The sequence below is a fragment of the Sceloporus occidentalis genome, unplaced genomic scaffold (assembly GCF_023333645.1).
Source record: "Sceloporus occidentalis isolate IW3139 unplaced genomic scaffold, rSceOcc1.0.p SCAF_3, whole genome shotgun sequence".
NCBI lineage: Eukaryota > Metazoa > Chordata > Lepidosauria > Squamata > Phrynosomatidae > Sceloporus > Sceloporus occidentalis.
In genome coordinates this window covers 126,413,861-126,436,459 of record NW_028316983.1, presented here as the reverse complement: position 1 = coordinate 126,436,459, position 22,599 = coordinate 126,413,861, and the positions used below count along the sequence as shown (strand labels likewise).

Below are 22,599 nucleotides of genomic sequence, written 5' to 3'. Positions count from 1 at the left end.
AAGCTTGCTCCCTCCTCAATATGACATCCCTTCAAATATTTAAACAGGGCTATCATATCACCTCTTAGCCTTCTTTTGTCCAGGCTAAACAGGGTGTATCCCAGTCCCAGGTTGGTTTTCCTGCTGACTGGCAGGACTTCCATCTTATTTGGATTAATCGTCAGTCTGTACACCCACATCCAGTCCTCAGCGGTTTTCAATACCATCGACCATGGTATCCTTCTGGACTGCCTGAGGGAGTTGGGCATAGGGGGCACTGCGCTCCAGTGGCTCCGATCCTACCTCTCAAGCAGGTCCCAGATTTTTAGTTACATAGTAATAATAACTTGGAAGTGTTACTTCATAATTGTAGTGCTGCTCCAGTGCCATATCCTCTGAACTGTGATATTTATCTGAACAGGAAGCCCAGCCTAGTTACAGTGTGGTTGAACCATATTTCTGCCTCTGACAGAATTTTTTCCCCACTGGTTTAGTACTGGCAATAGTAGTTTCTGCTAACATAATGACACTTTTTTCTGACACTTAAACAACACATGAATGATTTGGAATTGCAGAACCCCAGAAAAAAAATCCAAGGGCTAGAATGTGCTTGGTATCTTTCTCTATAGTACCATTAGCCATTTTTTGGCAATTCTAGTTCTTCTGGTATCAGAGGAATCTTTGAACACACCACAACTCTATTGAAATAGGCAGTGATTCTCTTAATCACTTCATGTGAGCTGAGCAGAAAGGATTTCTATCAAATATAGGTTCATGTGGGTACTTGTTTCCCAGACAAACACTACCCATGAGCTCAGTTATAGAAATACCTGCATTTCCCAGCAGAGAGGGTCCTGTCCTCCTGTAATCTGGGTTTAGCTCCTCCTATTTGCTCCTGTAGGCAGGGACAATAAACAAAAGACCGGCCCCTATATAGGGAGGAGCTAGCCCCCCTGAGCCTCAGTCTTGTTCCTGCCTAAGCTCCTAGCAGGATGTTCTCTTTGAGCCAGCAAAGTTTTTCTTTTCTACGAAAGCGGTTTGAGAGTTTTCTTGGCCTTCCCTTCTTCTTCTCTCTCCTGCCTTTCCCCCCTTCCTTGGTGGTGGCTATGGCAGAGGACCCTGAGAGCATGGGTGAAGGGCCATCCTTAACCCAGGCTTCCCTAGCTCAGGGTCTGCCAGCTCAACAGAGGGAGCTGACTTCAGAGGGAGACCCATTGGGATGTGTTTGCTGTTGCTCTGCAGCTTCTTTACTACAGCCTTGGAAGCATGAAGAAGACTTAAAATGGCAAGGGCTCCCAGGATTGGAGAACGGTCTTGGCTTTGCCAATGACTCTCCCTCTCCTCCAAAGCTGCCCCCTTTCATGGTGGGAGCACAGGAGATTTCTGCAAACAGCATTGCAGCACATGGGAGCTGTGGGAAAAGATGGTGAGGGGTATCCCCTCCATGTCTCTGTTTCTCCACATCACCTCTGCCCAGCCTGTTTAAGGCCAGGGATCAGTGAGGAAACTGGCCAGAAGTCATGAAAACTTCCCTGCTCAGCCCATTTGGGGCCAGAGTTCAGAGGACAGGCCAGCCAAAAGCCATGGCAAAGGATTTCTCTGCATCACCTCTGCCCAGCCTGAAATGGCCAAGGTCAGAGAGGCAAGCCAGCCAGAAGTCACAGGAGAACGGTGAGTACCAGGGGCCCTCTCTCTCTAGCCACCAAAGAACCTTTGCCAGATCAAATGCCCTCGCTCAGGGCAGGCATTGCCATGAGGCCTCTGCCATGGCCATTGCAGGCACTATGCCTAGCATAAGGTTTGGGACTCTGCCAGGAGGGCAGATGGGGGCATTAACCCTTGGTCTCCCCCTTCCTTCCCAGCTCTGGCCCCAATGGCACCCAACGTTCCTTTACTGCTCCCTTGTGATTAGATGGACCTTTGCTCTTCCTTCTCTCTGTTAATGTGCCTTTGGCAGAGAGCCTCTTGGAATTTCTTTCTTTTTTAATAAAATAAAATAACTTACTGCAGAAGGAAATGTACTGAAAAGAACATGTTTTAGAGTATCAAGCTTGAAGTACTAGTTGAAAGTGAGAGCTACTCTGTATGATTTGATTGCACTTTTGTTGATATGAGAGAATAGTCCTGATTCCTTATTCTGGGGTGTCAGAGCAGAGCTTCAAGGTTGTTCTGTATATACTTGGTGATTGTCATGCAGGAAGGAAATGAAAGAAGACAAGCTAGTTTCTTCCAAAACAGTCGTGTACAAATAAAGAGAGTTCTGTTTCTGTCAGAATTCTTGAATTTAGTGCTGCAGCAGCATCTATTTTTTAGCAATAGTTTCATACAGAGCTTGGAAATAACTAGTTGATCAACTGATTAAGTGATCAACATGTTGATTTCTCTAGCAATGTCACTTAAGTCAGTACATTGCCTAGTTAATGCTTAGGTTAACTGTGTGCTTAAACAAGTTAATTGGTTTTAGAACACTGAGAATTCATTGGCGTGGTTGGCTGTTTCTCTGTTGAATTCAACAAGAAAGGAAGATCTAGGCAGAAGCTGTCCCCTCTCTTGGCCTGTAAGTCTTTTTGGAAGAAGCAGAGTGTGTTGTTACTTTCTTCTATTCTCTTTCTCTGTTGATTTCATCCTGGTGTTTACTGTATATTGTTTTGTAACATATAATACTGTTTATTTGAAGTGAGCTGTGTTGAGCCCCTTTGTAAGCTTTAATACAGTCCTTCCTCCATTCTTGCGGACTTGGGATCTGCGCCCCTTGATTATCCGCGGAGGGCGAATGGAGGGAGTTAAAATGGGGCACGTGCCCTTATGCCCCATGGGAGTGCACCTCTATTCAAGCCAATAGGGCTTGAATGTGCACATTTTTTCATTTTCACAGGGGAAAAATTCAGGTTGTTGGAAGTTAACTTTACAAGAAGACCACTTTTGAGAGTGCCAGTAATGAAAAGTGCCCCCTAAAGCCAAGAATGACAATCCCCATGCCATTCTCTGTAAATCTCATGATCTGGCTCTGAATTAATGTTTCAGATACCAAGTTAATTAACAATAACTCACCTAATCAGTGATTTCAGTTATTAGAACTGGTAGTAATGGTTTAATTTCCTATTTTCTAAATGTAACATTATTATTTTAGTTTTGAAACTTAATGTTCCAAGCGCTGCAAATCACTTCAACTTGGACAGGAATTCTGAAAAAGAAACTGCTTGTAAGTTCTTAGACTGGCAGAATAATTATTTTTAGTGGCACATTGCAGGCAGGAAACATCAAAATTCTTAGTAAGTAATTTACAAGCAATTATTTATGTTTTTCAAGTATTTTAAATCCATTAGTTATTCTCATGGATAACAAGACAATTTATAAATAACTAAAATATAAAACATGTCAGGCAGAAAATACAATAAAATGGCGGGGGGGAATCAACCAGTTAAAATGTCTAGGTAAACAGAAATGGTTTTCAGTTGATGCCACAGTTCTAAGGTTGGCACCAATCACAGTTTTATGAAAGATCTTTCTGTAGTCAGATTGCCACCACAGAAGAGGTCATTTCCTGGGTTGACATTTCATATACCCACTTGAAGAGGAGCATCCGGTCATGATCTTAAGTTGCATTTACCCTGTTTGTTACCTCTCTAAAACTGGCAATTTATCTGTATATAGTACATGCAGTGTTAAGTCATTTTTTCTAAAGATAAGTGATAAGGATAAGTAAGTGCAAGTGTGTTGTGTGTGCACAAGTGTGTGTATCCATGCATGCACATGCACGTGTGCTCACTAATATCTATTTTGCATGGATTTATAGTAGAAGAATGTTCAAGGCATATAGAGAAATCTGTAATTGCATGTTTTTTGGTGCTGCTGCATGTTTTAAGATAGTTACTTGCTTCTGAATTTTGTAATGATAATAGTTCTCTGATCTCTTTAGCCCAGATGAAGAATCAGCCCAGAAGTTCATCCCTTTTGTTGGAGTAAGTAATATTTTATGTGAATGATTTTACAGGGCTTTTTCTGCATATCATGCACATTTGGAAATGTAAGAGGGACTGATTAATCTGAATGCCTTTTTGTAGCCAGGATTTCTGAGATCTGTATGCTAGATTACAATTGTGGGTTGTATGCTATGTGCTACCTGCATGCAGCTGAGGACCCTTTCCATCAGACAACATGTAGCTATCCATTCTCCCACACCTACACCGGGTTCCTTTCTTGCCAAGTTCATCCAGGTGTTTGTATAAATTTCCCAAGCACTGAAATAGAATTTGGTGCTTATGTTATTACTAAAGGAAAGCATTGATTTCCTTTTCTCTTTCATTATTTCTTGCTCCTTGGAAGTCATTTTTCCTCCATTTGGCATGGTGGTCTCCAACTCAATGACTGGAAAAAGATTTGGGGGCATTTTGTCAACAAATGTGCTGCTAACTCAAATTAATTTCTCCATGTTGTTTGTGGTACCACAAAGGATTGACAACAGCCCTATTCTGAACTAAGCCAACTTATTTAGGGTTAATTTTGTATTTAATTATTGAAATATAATTGACAGCTGTAGGTGTGCCACCAAAAAAAGCATTAAAATAAATACTTAAAACTTAGTTTGAATTCCAGGGGATTGGGGGACATCTTTGTACCTGTTGTAATATCTCTTTTATTTTTAATAATACTCCTGAGAGCATAGTTCATCCCTCTCTCAAGTCTTGAGTCTGTTCTTCAAGCTGCCTTTTTAGGAACCTGTTCAGTTATTAAGGTCTAAAGAAAACTGTAAGAACATGGATTTTTCAGAGGACCACCTAACAAAATGAATTTCAACAGGGATAAATGTAAGGTACTACATCTAGGCAGGAAAAATGAAATGCACAGATATAGGAAGGGTGACACCTGGCTTGAAACTAAACAAGAGTCAATAGTGCGATGTGGCGGCCAAAAAAGCCAGTGCAATTCAGGTCTGCATCAACAGGAGTATAGTGTTCAGATAGAGCAGTCTCACTGCATTCTGCTTTGGTTAGACGTCACCTAGAGTACTGTGTCCACTACTGGGCACCACAGATCAAAGGGGGATATTAACAAACTGGAACATGTCCCAAAGAAGGGCAGCCAAAATGATCAAAGGTCTGGAAACCCAACCTTATGAGGAATGACATAGGGAGCTGGGTATGTTTAGCTTGGAGAAGAGAAGATTAAGAGGTGACATGATAGCCATCTTTCAATTTATAAAGGGATGTCTCATGCACTAAGATCAAGAAATATTGAGCTAAAATACATAAACAGATACAAAAAATATTTAAAATTCAATTTCCATTATCTCCAGAACTATATCTACTAAATATAACAACCACTTTGAAATCGCACGACGAAGCACAATATTGGAGAATGATATCATATTTAATAATGGCGGCCAGACTGATGATAGCCAAGAAATGGAAAAATCCTGAAGTCCCATCTGTAGAAGATGGGACTTTAAAAGCAAATGGATTAAGAGAAATGGACAGACTAACATATATGTTCAGTAATAAAAAATCAAAGGAAAAACTTGAAAAGGAGTGGTCAACAGTCTTACAATATTGGGAGGAGATATGGGGAATAAGAAAATATTTGCTGAATTATTTGTTAATTTAATATTAAAAATTCAAGGAAATATAGACATTCTTGATGAGAAGAATTCATAGTCACAGTCACAGAATCACAGAGCTGGAAGAGACCATTAATATAAAATTGAATTTACTCTAAACAAATTTAATAACAATAGTTGAACAGCGAAGGGTCTCATAATCTGATCACTGTACTAAATATAAGGGGTGATAAAGGCAAAAAATTGTTATGTTGTGTATATGGAATCTGTACAGTAGAACTTATCTGGTAGAAGTCAAGAGAATTTATTATTACAATTGAATCAAGAGAACATATTGCTGTAATTTTTTTAAAAAATGTTAATAAAGATATATATTTTAAAAATTTATGAAGGAATATCATGTAGAAGATGGAGCCAGCTTGTTTTCTGCTGCCACAGAGACTAAAACATGAACCAATCGATTCAAACTGGAAAAGAGATTCCACCTTTTCAGGAAGCACAGAAATTAGCCCTTGGTTCAGCTTTCTTCCTGTTACCATACATCTAGCAATTCTGTGTAAAATCAGTCTCTTTTTCTCTTGTCAGATAGTAAAAGTTGGAATAGTTGAACAATCATCTGCAACTTCAGGTAACACTATTTTTCCACGGTGATATCATTTCTCATGAATGTATGTATGGCCTTTGGGAGCATATAGCCTTTAGGCTCACTGTTTGTTTTTTTACTTGTGCTTTGTAATATTAGAAGATATTGTCATCCAAATAAGATGCAATGCAACTGTAATTGAATTCATGTAAATCCCTATATATAAAAGAGATAAAATTATGTCATTGCACTTTATCAATGAATGATCGATGATTGCACTAAAAAAATCAAATCATATGTGTTCAGCTTGTAAGAAGGTGAAAAGTTACTGGTTTAAGATGTGTATGTTAATCCAAAAATTGTAAAAGAAGATTTTGTAAAGCTACCAGGAATATTTTCATTGGGTATTATGGATAAAGAACTGGAAAGTAAATATTGATTACTTCTTCCATATATGAAAACAACAAGAGTACTGTATTGGTTGCTCAAACTTAGAAACTAACTCAAGCACTGACGATTGTTAACATCACTGAATTAGCCCAAATGACCAAATTAATGTGAATTCTAAAAGATTAAGCCAACTAAAAAGTTTTGAAAAATTGGAAACCATTTATGGATTTTTGAACAATAAGAAATGTAATGATTCATCAACTTATCCATTAGCCTGTTGTAAAAAGTCTTCATTTGGTGTATAATCAGTGTTGCTGACAAGCCTCGAAGATATTCCCCATAATGTTTTACCAAAAAACAAAATCCCCGGAATTACCCAATATTTACCGAAATATTCAGTCAAAATCCCTGGAAAGAAATGAATTAAATTCCCCAGATTCCAGGGAATTCCCCAGAAATTGGTAACGCTGTGTATAATCCCCCCCCCCCCCCCAAATCCTTGTATATCAATCTACACCCCCCACATACCTTCCTTTTTTATGGCCAATATCAATTCTGGGCTTAGTTGAGGATTTAACTAAATTTTTCTTTTTCTATCCTGCAGAATTATATTCTTCACTTATTTTTTATAACTCAGAGCCTTAATAATCATTTTTCTGATATGTGTTTCCTGCAAACAAAATTATATCTGTCTTAAGTATATTCAACTAATGGATTTTTTTCCTGACCCCGGAGCATGAACAAGGAGCATTTTTTTAAGGAGCATTTGTTCGATTTATATTCCACATAAGACATTTCTACTCCATGGTCAAGCCAACAACTTATAATAGGGCTTCCAATTGAGGGATCACTGATGGGCTGACATACTTGTTCATGCTCCAGGGTCAGGGAAAGCTTTCAGTGGCAAGATTGCCAGCTAGAGAAAGAGTGGCCAGTGAAAATGCTCCCTGAAGAAAAGATTGCCCATGTGTGCCTGGGATCCTTGCTACTTGTGTGGATCTTTGGCGATTGGGATGGAATGAGTGAGGGGGGCCTTGGGATAAGCATCTGTTGCTCAGCCATTCTTTATAGACACTGATACAAAGCTCACCTCACTTTCTTAAACTCCATATTAATAACATCACATTACATGGAAGAAAGACTTCCAAATGGGGATGATATTGATAGTTCAGTATTCAAATAAGTGAATAAAGGAACCTGCATATTGCAGGGATTTTAGGATTTAGGATACCCAGTAAGTTGCCTCCTTTGTGTAAACAAGAGAGAAACAAAATGGAGTTGTTTTGAAAAAGACCTTGTTTTAAAAGCAAAAAAAGTCTAAATGAGATGGTGTTTTTTTTTTGAAGTTGCAAACAGATGAAGAGGTTATTAAAATTTTAAAAGAAATAAGTTATTTACCATGGGAAGTAACTGATTGCTTATATTAAATGGAGAAGATAAGATGAAGGAGAGCCTGACACAGTCTTGAGACTATCAAAGCTCTAGATTGTTTAGCTTAATTCTTAATACTGTAAATGGAAGATTTGTGGAGATTTATGCTGCAACACCGCCATCTGGTGGCCTATCAATGCAAATTTGCCTTTCTTATTGCCATTAAAAGCCTCCAAAGGAGACTAGAACAAGTACAAAATCCATTGAAGCAAGGAGGGGATCTATAGATTTACCTTGAAAATAATAATAAAATATAATAATAAAAAATTTATTTCTATCCCGCTTTTCCAATTCAGATCAACAGATATGTCTCAAGGTTCTGGAGGAGATAAGACTAATGCAGCAGGAAATTTCATGAATAGGGGAACACCTGAAACAAAAATTTAAATGAGACCTTAAAGAAGTTAAGCAATTACTTGGACCAGTGGTATTCAGATTTTTTTTTTACCCTTGGGACCCTCTCTTTATATCCACATGGACATGTTGGGCGCCCCTGCTCAACTTAGTATAGGAGTAAAAGCATTTTGTTTATTTAGTGTGCATATTTTCATACAAACATTCAAGTACAGTCCGCCCTCTGTATACACGGACTTGCCATCTGTGGATTTAAGCATACATGGATGGCAAGCCCACGGGGATGGCATTGGCAGAGGAGAAAGAAGAAGAAGGAAAATGAGGGAGAGAATAGAGAGGAGGAGGAAAAGGAGGATGAGTGGCAGCAGGGCAAGAGAGAGGGGTAAGAAGAGGAGGAAGGAAAAGGAGGATGAGTGGCAGCAGCATGACAGAGGCAGGTAAGAGGAGCAGGAGAAAGTGGAGGATGTGGGAAGGAGGAGGAGGAGGTGAGGGAAGTGAAGGAGGAGGAAGGCGAAGAAGGGAAGTGGAGGAGGAGGAGGAAGATGGAGAAGGTGAGGGAAGTGAAGGAGGAGAAGGAGGAAGAGCCGCGGTAGCAGCGACGGGAAGAAGAAGGGGAGGAGATGGGGAAGAGGAGGAAGAAGAGGTACCCTCCTGCTACCTCACACAGTAAAAATGGCAAGGCTGGCATTGTGGAGGGGGAGGGGGCAAAGTGCCATTCTCCTCAATGGTGGCCCAGCCATGTGGCTATGGGACCTGAGCACACACGAATTTTGATATCCGCTGGGGGTGGGTCTGCAACGCATCCCTTGCGGATACCGAGGTCTCACTGTATGTTCATATTAAAAGGAAATAACATTGTTAAAATTAGAAAACTTTTGAATAAATTCAATTTTTAACTCAATGCATATTTAAATTTTACATAAACAAAGTTTGGGAAGAAGAAGAGGAGAAGGGATCATGGCCTCCATGTCTTGTGCCCCCCTCAGCAACTCTCGCACACACCCCACGAGTCCTATCCCACCATTTGAGAACTACTGATTTGGACAATAGACAGAAGTAAAGCAAATTAATGATAGAGAGCAAACTTTGGAAAACAAAACTGAGAGGGAGATGGACAATCTAGCCTTTTTCAAATTGAGCAGGAAAGAATTCTGGCTTCACAACAATACATGTGAAAAAATCTATGAGTCTTAGTAGATAACAAGCTAAACATGAGATGACAGTGTGATGCAGCAGCTAAAAAAGCCAATGCAGTTCTGAGTTGCATAAACAGGAATATCGTGTTGAGATCAAGGGAAGTAGTAGTCCCATTTTAATCTGATTTGATGAGACTTCATCTGGAATACTGTGTCCTGTTCTGGGCTCCACAGTTCAAGAAGGATATAGATAAACTGGAAAGTGTCCCAAGAAGAGCAACCAAGATGATCAAAGATCTGGAAACTAAACCTTATGAGGAATGACTTAGGGAGCAGGGTATGTTTAGCTTGGAGAACAGAAGAATGAGTGGTGACATAATAGCTATCTATAAATAACTGAAGGGACAGTTATTTGTTAGTCCCAGCTGGAGTAGACTTTACATAAACATTGATTTATCACTCAGTAGTTGGTTCACTAAGGCTCATCTAGTTGGGACTAAACATTGGATGTTACCAATGTTTTGAGCTGTTGTTGCTACTGCTTTTGCTGCTATGCTGCTGCTGCTGCTGCTACTACTACTACGACTACTACTACTATTTCTACTCAAGAAAATTCTGATCATTTTGCTCTTGTGTATGGGTGAAAAATTGAATGATATTTTTGTCAGGCTGTCTCAACATATTGAGACACTTTTTTTTATCAAGGACAGGAAAATTTGTGAATATTCTTTGCATCCTTACAGTCCAGCGTATAAAAGGATACCATCTGCCTGCAAACTCAGAAATCTAATTCAGTTAGACTGCAGTCCTGTACATTGTCCTATTGAAGTCAGTGGTTTATATTTCTGGATTAATGTGTGTAGGATTGTGCTGTAAATGTCTTTTACATTGGCAGATAGCTTTTCAGCTAACATTTTCAAGACTGTTTATTTTGGATAAATACTACTACTCAGACTACTTCTTTGTAAATTCAACTCTGGAACGTGTAATAATATGTCTATTGACTTCTAAACTTGTTGTAAGGCCCATTTTTTACTGAAGTGTTTTTTTTTTCTTCTTCCATTCTTCAGGATTTTATATTTTGCATTTCTTTCTTTTTGTTGTAATCTGTTTGCATTTGGTTCTTCCTTGAATATCTTCTTTAATTTTTGCCTTTTGTTTATGCAGGGCAAACATTTTCTAGAAAGCCCTGCTGTAATTAAAGTCATGTTTCCCTTGTACCATTTCCAGGTGATCTGAAATATTGTAATAATAATTGATGTGGCCCTTAGTGTTTTCCCCTACTTTACCAAATGAACTCCAGATGTACTCATTATAATAATACCATGACAATGTGATGCTCTTTTGGTGTGCTACTTTGGATAGAAAAACTTTCCACAGGGCTTTTAAATTTCCTGTTGCTTCTCACTGTAAACCAATCTTTTGGGTTACATTAGCTCTCTCTTTTCTGTTATCTCTAGATCTGTTGATAATATCTTCCACTTCTGATCAGTCTAATTTGAGTCCTTCCTAGTTCATTGTTTGCCATACTTGCTACTTAAAACAATCTTTGTTATCACTTCATATAGCACATGTTCAGCTGCTAAGATGTGAGAACCGTAGAGTTCAGCACAAAATGGAGAATGGAATCAAATATCACTGTTGGGACTTTGAAACTATACAAGCTTCAAAGACTGCTTATAAAGTTGGGAAAGTTATTATAACAGCAGTAATACTTATTTTGAATTTCTGACACCAGTATGTATTTTATATCTTTTGGTTAAGGGGTATAAAAATGTTAATTTCTTGCTTTTTCCCTCCCCTCCCCCCGTGTATCCTGAGCCACACACAAGGAAACAGTATTTATGTTTGCAGTGGCTGTTAAAAAATACTGGAGCCACTCCACTAATAAAAGTGGCAGCACTCTGGGAATGCTGTATAAAAGTTATAGCCTTGTAACATAAATGCCCTCATAAAAGGATATTTTATGCAAATCGAAAAACTCCTTTTTGCTGCAAAGTAAGATCAGAAAATTCTGATGAAAATCCAGAGTTGTCCTCCTGCGGTGTGCAGCTGGTACTTTTGCTTATCTCTAGGCTGCAGACCAACCATTTGAATTATTCTTTTTAAGGTGACTCGGATGATGCAACTCCCTGTAGTTCGAGTATCCTTTCCTCTACCCCGCCTTCTGTGTCTCCTGCTGTGAAGGAATCTTCCCCCACCCCACCTTCCTCACCATCTGTCACAGGCAGTTTTGCTTCCTCCAGGTAAAGCACTTTCTGCCTTTTCTCTGACTTGTAAACTTGAGCTAAGAAATGACACCTATTTATATGACACTATATCCCTTGCCTTGCCTCCATTCTGTCAACACTCCTTTTTCAACACTGTTTTTCCAGGCTGTGTTCAGATGTTCAACTTTATCAGATCCTACTGAGGGGTCCCACTTGAGCACTTTTGGCTTTGCCTTAGTCTTGGGCTTCCTTTAGAAAAATACATTGCAGTGGAGTTGTGCTAACAACAGTCAAACATCAACTCTCTTTTCTCTGAGGTGACTTGCGAACATTAACCATTCCTTTTCACTTCATGGAAATTGCAGTTATTGGTTCAGAAATGCTCAAGATGAAAGCCAAATATGAGAAGGAAGATAATGTTTTTTGGAACATTGCATATGAAAAGGGTCTCAGTAAGGTATGCTCCTAAAAATTATGGATTGTTCACTTTGTGAAATATCAGGAATTAATGAGTTAGCACTATTATTGAAAAGAGGAAGCATTAGAGGTGGCAGGCATTGTTTCTAATCTTTTTAATGCTGTGTGTGTTTAAGTGGTTTCTGACTTATGACAACCCTTAGGTGAACCTATCACAGGGTTTTCTTGCCTTCCTTTGAGGCCAAGAGAGTGTGACTTGCTCAAGATTACCCAGTGGGTTTTCATGGCTGAGTGTGGGTTTGAACCCTGGTCTCCAGAGTCATAGTCCATCGTTAAACCACTACACCACGCTGGCCCCCTATTTTTTAATTTTATTTGGTAATTTGCAAGAGTGCATTTGAAATTATTCATATGAAACCTAAGCATAAAAAATAGCAAATAACAACAGCAAGAAAGATTGTTATGCTGTACTTGTCAGCAAACTAGGAAGGCTAGGAAGTAACTTGTTTTTCTAATGAGTTACTTTTATAATTCATTACTTTATGCAGTAGGTAGCTAGAATTGAGTTACTTTTGGCCTACAGCCAAAATAATTCACAGATCACCTCTCGAATAACCACAGTTGCATGTAAGCAACCTGTTTTTCTTCATGGGCTCTATGACTCACAGAAATGGGAGACTAGCAAGCTTCTCACCAGAGGAAGTAGGAGTGTCATGAAAAAAAGAATAGCTCTCACAAATGCAGCCTCTGGCTGGGATCTTGCATCTAGTCTATAATAAATTATGGAGGTCAAAGACTGAGATCAAGTGGCAGCTCTACCAATATAGAGCAGAACACCTCTTAGAAAGGCAGTTGACATGGCCATAGATATAATGGAATGATTTTTCACCTGAGCTGGTGGTTTCTTCCCAGCCAAAGCATAGGCTAAGTGGATGGTTGTTGCAACCCACTTAGAAAACCAGTGGACTGAGACTGGGAGACCCTTCTTGCTGGTGGAATTGCACAGGAATAGTTTCTGAGAGTGATGAAACACAGCCGTATGGTCAAGGCAGAAAGCTAGTGCATGTTGTACAGTGGACTCTTGTTATCCACTGGGGTTTGTTTCCAGGAATCCCCATAGATAACAAAATCCATGTATGCTAAATACAGTGGCATAACAAAATGGTGTCTCATATAAAATGGAAAAATCGAGGTTTGATACTTGAAATTTATACTTTTTTTGAACATTTTCAAGCCATGGATGCTTGAATCCGTGTATAAAAAATCAGTGCATAAGGTGGGCCAACTGTACATCTAAACAGTGGAGCATACGCTCCAGGTCCAAAGTGGGGTTCTGCATCAGAGCAGAAGCACAACACCTTGGTTGAGATGAAAGACAGAGGCCACACTTTGTCTTTGTGGAAACAAAGTTAAGGTGGGTCAACTCATAAAGCACAAAGTTCACCTGCTGTTCTCGGCAAAGTTATAGCCACTAAAAAGGCTGTCTTCCAGGTAAATAACCTGATGTCATATGACACCATAGGCTCAAAGGGTTTCTTAGATAAGTGAGTAAGAACCAATTCAAAGTTTCACCGATCAGAAGGACCTGCAACCTTCTTGCATCCTCTAAGAAATCTCTTGATTAAAGAATGTACGAAGCCAGAAGGTACAGAATGTGTATGCCTTGCACATCAGAAGTACCTTGGGTTAATAAGAAAGCCAGGAACTTGTTTCATTTGTAAACATAACAGCTTTGAGTGGTAGAGCTATGCACTGAGTCAAGCACGTGTCTAACAGATGCAGGTAGGGAAGCTATTGGAAAAATCTCCATGCTGTCAGCTTTTGCATGTGAAGGGTGCCTCATCCTAGCGTCAGGTATGGTGAGAACTACATGAAGTGGTAGTCTTATGGCCTTACCACACTGTTCTTTATACTGTGTTATTCCACTCTAGCTGTTTCTGGTAGGGTTGCTGATTTTAGATGAACTGTATTGTGTCTTGCTGCAGTAATCTCGCCATTAGCATCCTCCACAAATGGATTTCTCTTCTGTAATACCAGATCCATAGCCTCCTCCCCTATCTCCTCCCTCACTTCATAATTGGCCTGTTTGTTTGTTTGTTTGTTTGTTTGTTTTATTGTTGTGACACTGCTGATAACTTCTAGTGACAGAAGGGACCTTTTCTCACAAGAGATCAGACAGGAAAAGAAGGTGGCCATTCTGCCCCCTGCCATTTCATTCCATTCTGTCTAGATGAAACTGCCTTGACTTATCAACCGTGTCATTTTTTTCCTGTTAAATTCATGATTGTGTTTTGCTTTTTGTGTGGTAGAGTCCTCTTGCATCCTCCAGCATTGCCTTGGCACAGGTGCTTGGAAAAACAAACAAACAAATTCATAGAGTAGCCATCCATTGTCCTGCTGGAAAGTTCTTTAAAGCTATTCAATTGTGATGCTAAATGTTCAGGCACTATAATATGATGTTATAAGGTCACAGAAAGAGTGTTTTTAAACTAAATTAAATAAAACATGCCACAAAAGTTGTCTTCCCCACCTAAGCAGCATAAGTGGCCTGTGGATTCCCTGTACAGATCTCCTGGGGAATCTTTGAGAGAGGAATAAGATGGCCACATCCACATCTCATGCATTAATAGAGATTTCATAGAAGGAGGTGCAGTGGGTGTTCTGCAGCACAAAGGGTTACCTTTTGGTGCTGAGAAAAGGGGCCATTAACCGATTATTTTTGGTGTGAAAAAAATGCAGAAGGAAAGGGCAGCTGTAGAATAGAATTTCTGGGCTGCAGTATCCATTTTCTTCCCTGGATGGCAGGTATGATGGCTGAATTGGACTTCAAATGATGTACTAGCCATTCTGCATCAGTTTTTACAATTTTATGAAGTCCCTCTATTTTGTTGGACATGGACAAGCCCAAAGAAGGAGTAGCCCAAGACTGACTTTTTACCTGGAGCAGTAACTGAAGCACTGCTATCAATGCTGGCAATAGAGCCTGGTTCTGCACCCTTTGAAAGACTGGTTTGGACACCTTAGCTATTCTAAGCATTTAGTCCATGAATGGCCATGTGTCATCAGTCAGAGAAGCTAGGTTGTGGTCACCTACCAAGGTAGATGAAGAAACTCTAGTGGATGCATTTGAAGATTCCGGCGATTAATCCAAATCTTCAGAACCTGGTGAATGCTGCTGTAGAATGGCCTAGGACTGGCGAAGTGGAGAAGGTGGTAAGGATGGATGTCAAGCTGATTCAGTAGATAGAGCTCTTCCATGAGGTGAATCAGGGGAAGCAGGCTGTACTTGCCCTGGAGGTTCAAGCTGTGCAGGACTTAGAGACATGGACACAAGTGGTGGCTGTAGGCCACGACTAAGGCAGTGATGGTGAACAAGCTGTATATCGTTGACTCTGTCCATGCAGCCTGAAGACCGTGGTCTTCCTGCTGACCAGTTTGACTTCAGTACTGAAGGAAACTGAGCAACTTCCTCCCCCATCTGCCATGTAACTCCCCCCTGGTCTCCTCCCTGCTCCTTCTGGAACCGATGTTATCCCACTGGAACCTGCTCCTTCTCCTGATGTGAAGGACTTGCTTGATATTCCTGCTGTATCTTGGCAGAAGGTGCTACTTGCTCAGATGCAGAAACAGTACTTGCTGGTGTCTGAAGTTGTTCCTCCTTTCTTCTCTGTATCAGGCAGTGTCTGTTCTTGAACAGGATGGAGAACAGGCTGGGTTTCCACCTGTGTGTGAACAATTGCATCTGGATGATTCCCAGAGTCATCAACTGCCATGGAGACATTAGTGAAGTTCTCCACAGAGCCTGCTCCCCAATCTGGGGTGGCTGCTGTGCCATCAGTGAGGTCTCCAGGTTGTGAGTCTGCTGCATCCTGAAGGTTCGACATCTGCTGATTGCTCGCTGGTACCTTTTCTTCTCCATTCAGGAATGTCGCTTTAAGTGGAACTGGCCACTGTAGAGACTGGCCTCCCGGCTGAAGTGTTGCTTGACACTCACTTTGGGTATGAGTGCACATGGATTCACGTCGGGTTTTCCACAGTTTTTGATTGACATGAAAAACCAAATTATCTCCCAATATTGCAAGGCATTCAAAGTCACTGTACATTGCAAAAGTCCAGTAACCTTTCCATCCCTTGTACTGAATAGGGACACATGCAGTTGGCAGTTGTGCTGGGGGTGCCCTGAAACCTCTCACCGTAATCCTGATGTTGTCATCAATAAATCAATTTGTTTCTTATTTTTCCACAAGCATTCTTACTCCACCCTGGCCTGTAAAAGAGGTTTTTTTCCATTTCTGGATATTTTTTGTTCATTTTTCACAATGTATGGATTTTGTGCACATTTGAGAATGTGTTTCTTACGTTAATTAAGACTGTTTACAAGTTTTAAAAATGTATCCACTTAGTTATGCACATCTTAAAAATGATTCCCTCTCTAAAAATCATGGCAACCCTAGCATATAATTAATTTCTGAGTTAATTTCAATCCATAGGCAGCCTTAAGAGGTGAGAAATAAGTATTTGTGAAGGGAAATGGGAATCCAATGAAATCCTTTTTCTCCCCTAGTGTAAAGGGAAAGGGGGTTGAATGCTTATTGTGTATGTGTGCTTTCAAATCACCTGCCTAGTTTTGATAGGCCCATGAATTCCATGGGCTTTTCCTAGGTAAAGAATACTCAGGAGTGATTTTGCAACTTCTTTATTCAGTTACTCCTTTCTAGCCATATTTCTGCTTATGACGCTTTGTCATGAAAAGAACTCCAGGTAGGAAGAAAACAGGGAAAGAAAGGTCAACGGTTTTTGTGGGACATGCAGTATGCTGTAAATCTCATCTTAACACTTGATAAGGAATTAGCAAGATCAATGGATCATCTATTATCATTTATTTATTTATTTATTCCATTTATATGCCACCTTTCTCCCCGGAGGGACCCAAGGCTGCTCACAGATAAAACATTTAAAATCTCAATAAAATTCAAAACAATTAAGAACATCTACACCCAGTAAGTTCACATAAAAATATACAAAAGGGAAAACAAACTAAAAATGCACCTGCTCCATAAAAATCAACCTGCTATGCATTATATACCAAATGCTTGCCTGCATAAAAACATTTTTACTTGCCAGTGAAAGGCCAACAGGGATGGGGCCATCATAGCCTCCCAACATTTAATTGGTACCTGTGGAATTAAAAAATATATAGGCAACCAGTCATGTGCTATTTAAAACTGTTCACTGAATAATCAGTGAACAGTTTTAAATAGCACATGACTGGTTGCCTATATATTTTTTAATTCCACAGGTACCAATTAAATGTTGGGAGGCTATGATGAACAAAGAGATCTACTTGAAAATATGCCATATGTTGTTTCTTACATTATTTTGAAGACAGATATGTATTTGTTAATCACACCCAAAGAACAAAGCCTAAAACTGTTTTTGTTCCTATGTGATAAATTCCTGCCACAAAGAGAAAATGCATGTAGTGCATTCCCGAGAAGGCTCTATAATCCAGTATTAATTTGTCTCAAGTTATATTGACTATTTTCTAACACATGCAACTCTGTTATTTAACAATAACATGAGAAATCTTTGAGATTAACTGAAAGAAAGATGTTGGTAGCATGAGCTTTCATAGGCTTGCACTTACTTCCTCAGATGCATCTTTCAAAATTGAGGAAGTAGGCTCAAGTCTACGAAAGCTTGTGCTACCAACTTCTTTCTTTCACATAAGAGGGAAACAGACCGGCATGAAGAGCTGGCTTCCAGCCTGCTTAGGGGCATGGTGTACAGATGCTGCATGCCCCGAAGACGCCCAGAAGTTGCACCAGTGCTCAGACATGGGCTGGCTTCCAGGTGCTCCAGCGATGCGGCATTTACACACTGCAAGCTGCTGGAGCATCTTCAAGCCATCCAAGGACCATGATGGGGAGGGAAAAGCCGCTGTTTTGCCAGCCCAAAAAGTAGCAGCTCTTTTTCTGTCTGCTGCAATCTACAGAAGGGCGGCTCAGAGCTGTCTGTTTCGGCCCTTAGTCTCAAAAGTGCTATAAGATCCCTTTGCACACTGATTTTCCAAACTAACAAGGTGAAATCTATAACAATGCAGCCCAGGCTCTTGAGAAGTAGAGACCTCAGTGGGGAATGCTAATCATATTTCCAACATACCTTTTCACTTTGGTATTATTCCACCCACCCACCCAAAAAACTGGACGTGTAACAACTTAAAAATATTTTCTTACACTTTACAGCCACAGTCTTGGTATGGAGCTGATGGGACTTCAGGTAGATTACTGGATTGCATCTCATCCTATGGAGAAGAAGAGAGATTCAGAAAAAAGAGATCCCTCCACTGCCAAAAACACACTGAAATGCACTTTTCGGTCTCTCCAGGTCAGCCGGCTGCCTATAAGTGGAGAAACTACTTCTACTCCTACTATGTCAATGACGATTGTGACAAAAGAAAAAAACAAAAAAGGTGCGGAACAAAAAAGTAATTTGGCCATTTATTTTTTGCCAATTACTAAGTTAAGCTAATTTTTCAATAGTAAAATATGTCTGTCAAAACTTTTAGGTTCTGTGGGGTTATTAGTATGTCAGATGAATTTAATTGCAACAGTTTCCAGCTAATTTTAGCACCTTTTAAAAAAAATCTGTCTTGTTAGGCTGTGTTGGATGACTAATACAAGGCGGGGCCAATTATTCCACAAATGGAAGCTTGACAGTGTTTCAAATTGAATTCTCTCACATCCCAAAAGGTTTTTAACATTTTTCTAACTAAACTCCAGTGATCATAGGAATTCACCTTGGGGCTGGGTGATTGTGTGTAGAGCGAAAACAGAACTGTAAAAAGTGAATTCATGATCACATTCCTGATTAGTGTTGAATACTTTGCTGGTTCCATTGATGGAAACTTAGCTGATTTGCATGCTTGAAAAATTAGGATTTACAAATATCCTAATTTTTGAAACAGGTTAATATAAAGATTCAGGTATATGAAAAAAAGTAGAGGGTAAGAACTATAGAGTTACAAGAACATAGTATTAATTTCCCATGGAAACAAGATTAAGCTCAAACTTCTGCAGCACAGACTCCAACCATTTATGGATAGAGAAATCCCAGAGGTCCAAACAGGGTTCAAGAAAGGAAGAGGTACTAGAGACCACATTGCAAATATACAATGGCTAATGGAGTGTGCCAAGGAATTCCAAAGAAAATCAGCATGTGCTTTATAGACTGTAGCAAAGCCTTTGACTACATAGATCATGAAAAGTTATATAAATAGCTCTTAAAGACATGGGAGTACCACTACATTTGATAGTCCTGATGAGAAAGCTGTACTTAGAAATCTGTACAAGAGAAATTTCTTGTCCTAAGAGCTTACGATTAGAACAGAATTTGGAGAAACAGATTGGTTCCCAGTTGACAAAGGAGTCAGGCAAGGATGCAGTCTGAGTCTATCAATCTTACTTGTTCATCTTGTATGCAGAAAACCTCATAAGAATAGTAGGTTTAGACTCAGTAGAGGGAGGAATGAAGATAAGAGGAAGGAATGTCAGCAGATATGCGAACGATTCAATACTAGGGGAAGACATCACTGAACAATTACTAAAGAAAGTCAGAGTTGAAAGTGCAAGGGCAGGCTTAATGCTGAACATGAAGAAAACGAAAATAATAACCATGAAAGAAACAGATAAATTCAACCTAGAGAATGAAGACATTGAAATAGTTAGAGTTCTTGTACCTACGATCAAACATCAAAATAGAATGGTGACAGCAGCCTATTTATTTATTTATTTCATTTTTATGCTGCCTTTCTCCCAAAAAGGGACCCAAGGCAGCTCACAAGGTAAATACACTTTAAAAACTATTTTAAAAAACAATTAAAATAACCTAGGTAAAACAGTATAAAATTAAGATTAAAAACATATAAAAGTTGAAAACATAGCCTAAAACATATCTCCCATATAAAAACCACCCTTTTGAACAATTATCATTCAGTTAGTCTGACTTCAATACCAGGAAGGATTCTGGAGCAGATAATTAAACAGAGAGTGTGTGAACATCTAGAAGGCAATTCCATAATCACGAAAAGTCAACATGGGTTTCAGAGAAACAAGTCATGCCAGACAAACCTGATCTCTTTTTTTGATAAAATTGCCAGCTTGGTAGATGAAAGGAATGCTGTGGATATAGTGTATCTTGATTTCAGTAAGGCCTTTGACAAAGTTTCCCATGAAATTCTTGCAAAGAAACTTGTAAAATGTGGGCTAGACAAGGTAACTATTACATGGATTTGTAATTGGTTGACTGGCAGAACCCAAAGGGTGCTCAACAATGGCACCTTTTCATCCTGGAGAGAAGTGACCAGTGGGGTCCCACAGGGTTCTGTCCTGGGCCCAGTGCTATTCAATATCTTTATCAATGACTTGGATAACAGAATTGGGGGCATACTTATCAAATTTGCAGATGACACCAAATTAGGAAGAATAGCTAACACCCCAGAGGAGAGGATCAAGATTCAAGATGACCTGAACAGACTAGAAAACTGGGCCAAAGCTAATAAAAGGAAATTCAACAAGGAGAAATGTAAGGTACTGCACTTAGGGCGGAAAAATGAAATGCACAGATATAGGATTGAGGACACCTGGCTGAACGAGACTACATGTGAAAGGGATCTAGGAGTCCAAGTAGGAGCTCCTGGAGAACAGGAGAAGCTCCATCAGACTCGAGGAGGGCAGACATTGTCCCCATCTTCAAAAAAGGTGGGAAAAGAGGATCCCAACAATTATCATCCAGTTAGTATGACATCTATTCCAGAAAAGATTCTAGAGCAGATTATTAAACAGAGAGTCTGAATCAAACTGCGTGTGAAAGGGATCAAGGAGTCCAAGTAGACCACAAGTTGAACATGAGTCAACAGTGCAATGTGGCAGCTAAAAAGGCCAATGCAGTTTTAGGCTGCATCAATAAAAGTATAATGTCTAGATCAAGAGAAGTAATAGTGCCACTCTATTCTGCTTTGGTCAGGCCCCACCTGGAATATTGTGTCCAGTTCCAGGCACCACAATTCAAAAAGAATGTTGAGAAACTAGCGTGTCCAAAGGAGAGCGACTAAAATGGTGAAGGGTCTGGAAACCATGTCCTATAATGAATGCCTTAGGGAGCTGGGTATGTTTAGCCTGGAGAAGAGAAGGTTAAGAGGTGATATGATAGCCCTGTTTAAATATTTGAAGGGATGTCATATTGTGGAGGGAGCAAGCTTGTTTTCTGCTGCTCCAGAGACTAGAACACGGAACAATGGATGCAAACTACAGGACAAGAGATTCCACCTCAACATTAGGAGGAACTTCCTGACAGTAAGGGCTGTTCGACAGTGGAACACACTCCCTCGGAGTGTAGTGGAGTCTCCCTCCTTGGAGGTCTTTAAGCAGAGGCTGGATGGCCATCTGTCATGGATGCTTTAATTTAGATTTCCTGCATGGCAGGGGGTTGAACTGGATGGCCCTTGTGGTCTCTTCCAACTCTATGATTCTATGATATTTTAAAAAGCCTGCCTGAATAAAACATTCTTTTGTTGTTGGTGAAAGGGCAGCATGGAGGAGGTCAGCCTAGCTTCCATGGAAGGGGGTTCCAAAGGGTGGGAGCAGCCACTGAGAAGGCTCTCTCTCATGTCTTCACCAAGTGAGCCAAGAAATAAGAAGACTAGGAATGGGAAGGGCAGCTATCAAAGAACTAGAGAAGACTGTAAAGAGTAATGACATTCCTCTGAACACTAAAGTCGGAATCATCCAAGCCACAGTATTATTTTATTTTAAAAATAAAATAGTATTATTTTATTTTTTAAATAACCTGGTGGTGCAGTGGTTAAATGCCTCTACTGCAGCCACTCACTCACAAACCATAAGGTTGCAAGTTCAAACCCAGCCAAGGGCTCAGGCTCGACTCAGGCTTGCATCCTTCTTAGGTGGCTAAAATGAGTACCTACCTTGTTGGGGGCACTTAATTTACAGTTGTAAACAGCTTAGAGACTACTTAGGCAGTATGAAGTGCTATATAAATGAAGCTGCTATTGCTATTGCAAACTTACAGTGCTTTATAAATAAATCTTCATAATAACAATAACAATAATAATAATAATCCCGATCACCATGTATAGACTGGACAATGAAGAAAATAAATTTAAAAAATAACTCATTTCAGATGTGGTGCTGGAGAAAAGTGCTGAGGATACCATGGACAGCCAAAAAGACAAACAGATCAAACCAGAAATCCCCCTGGAAGCCAAGATGACAAAACTGAGGCTAACATACTTTGACCATATTATCAGAAGACATGACTCGCTCAAAAAGACATTTATGCTTGAAAAGGTGAAGGGCAATAGAAAGAAAGGTAGCCCACATGCTAGATGGATAGACTCAATCAGGGAAGTCACAAGCATGAATCTACAGGACTTGAGCAGAGCAGTGGAGGATAGTGGGGCTTGGAGATGTCTCATCGATGGGGTCACCATGAGTTGGGGGCCAACTCGAGGGCAGAGAAGAACAA

The 22,599-nt window shown here is 39.9% G+C and overlaps 1 protein-coding gene across 1 annotated transcript in view; it reads left to right on the top strand.

Moving 5' to 3' along the window:
* LOC149316732 (phosphofurin acidic cluster sorting protein 2-like) overlaps window positions 1–22,599 on the top strand; it is a 94,918-nt gene that overhangs the window by 59,811 nt on the left and 12,508 nt on the right. The window contains exons 20-23 of the mRNA XM_089516132.1: window positions 3,899–3,941; window positions 6,122–6,164; window positions 11,541–11,676; window positions 18,303–18,529. Coding sequence (XP_089372258.1) covers window positions 3,899–3,941; window positions 6,122–6,164; window positions 11,541–11,676; window positions 18,303–18,529 — 449 coding nt within the window. The remainder of the gene's footprint in view (window positions 1–3,898; window positions 3,942–6,121; window positions 6,165–11,540; window positions 11,677–18,302; window positions 18,530–22,599) is intronic.